Source organism: Tupaia chinensis, unplaced genomic scaffold, assembly GCF_000334495.1.
Source record: "Tupaia chinensis unplaced genomic scaffold, TupChi_1.0 Scaffold000386_1, whole genome shotgun sequence".
Taxonomy (NCBI): domain Eukaryota; kingdom Metazoa; phylum Chordata; class Mammalia; order Scandentia; family Tupaiidae; genus Tupaia; species Tupaia belangeri.
The window spans coordinates 2,825,962-2,827,212 of NW_006159888.1; the positions used below are offsets into that span (position 1 = coordinate 2,825,962).

The 1,251-nt window shown below is 63.3% G+C and overlaps 1 protein-coding gene across 1 annotated transcript in view; it reads right to left on the reverse strand.

Annotated features, from left to right (window-relative positions):
- The window catches only part of MYO7B (myosin VIIB), a 79,179-nt gene that overhangs the window by 4,731 nt on the left and 73,197 nt on the right, over nucleotides 1-1,251 (reverse strand). Inside the window, exons 39-41 of the mRNA XM_006153691.3 lie at nucleotides 1,166-1,251; nucleotides 530-683; nucleotides 1-126 (exon numbers count right to left, since the gene is read on the reverse strand). The exon at nucleotides 1,166-1,251 is cut by the window's right edge and continues 5 nt beyond it. Of these exons, the coding sequence (XP_006153753.1) occupies nucleotides 1-126; nucleotides 530-683; nucleotides 1,166-1,251 (366 nt within the window). The remainder of the gene's footprint in view (nucleotides 127-529; nucleotides 684-1,165) is intronic.

Below are 1,251 nucleotides of genomic sequence, written 5' to 3' on the forward strand. Positions count from 1 at the left end.
TCAGGGGTCATCAGCTTCTTTCTCCGGGTGTCAATGAACTTCTGAGCGTGGGGCAGCAGCGTCTTGCTGGGTGGGAAGAGGCCTGTGCAGAGCCACAGCAGCTGCCAGCCACGTTCCTCGCTGTACCTGGAGAGAGGCGCCATCAGCAGGCAGGCAGCCCAGGGAGCAGGGACCTGAGGCCTGCCTAGGCCTGGGATTTGAGGTTCTGGTCGGGGAAGGACACACAGGCACAGCCAGGCGGCATCACGCTGGCCTGCTGTCAGGTGGCATGATGCCACAGGCCTGCACACCCTCACCCTCGAGAATGGGACGGGTGCCATTGCATCTGCTTTGTGGAACAGGAAACCGAGGTCTGCCTGGGTCACACACGGAAGGTGGGAGTGGGCAGGGCCTCTCAGGACATCTGCAGAGCAGGCAGGCTTCAGCCCTTCCCACCTGCCGCCACTTCTGCCCAGACAGTAGGTTCAGCCTCAGCCGCTGGGACAAGGGCTGTGCGGCCCACACCCTCCACCTCACCATCCTAGCAGACCTGTTGGAGTTGTGCGTCAGCTGCTTCAGAATCTGGCAGTAGACTTCGTCCTGCAGGGCCGACTCCTGCAAGGCCAATGAGAAGATCTGGTCCGTGAGCTCCAGGGAGGGCCAGGCCTGCCGAGATGGGTAGTCGCCCATGTACCGGAGGATGGGTGCGGCCGTCAAGGAGAATGGCGTAGTGTGCCTGGACGCTGACCCCTGCCCCACAGTGACCCCTGACCTTACTCCATACTGGCCCCTAACCTCACCCCTTGCTGATCCCTGGCTCTGGCCCCACACTGCTCCTGGACCTGACCCTCACTGATCCCTGAGCCCAGATCAGCATTGACTCTTGCCCCTGCTATGGTCCCTGACCTCTGCCCCACACTGATCCCTGACCTCTGCCCCTCACTGATCCCTGACCTCTGCCCCTCACTGGTCCCTGACCTCTGCCCCTCACTGATCCCTGATCCCAGCTCAACAGTGATGCCCGATCCCACTCTGACCCCTGACCGGTGCTGCAGTGAGCAGTGTCAGCTGTGCCCTGTGCTCCATGAGGCTGGGCCCCTTCCTAGGGCAGCGGTGGGGCTGGGAGAGGCTGCAGGAGCCTGTGCCTGTGGAGCCAGAGGGCAGTGGGCAGGCTGGGGAAGGATATCGAGGAAGATCTGGCAGGCGACGTCCCGCAAGTCGGCGATGGCATGGACACGCTTGAGCAGTGGCTGGCGGCGCGGCGCACAGCCA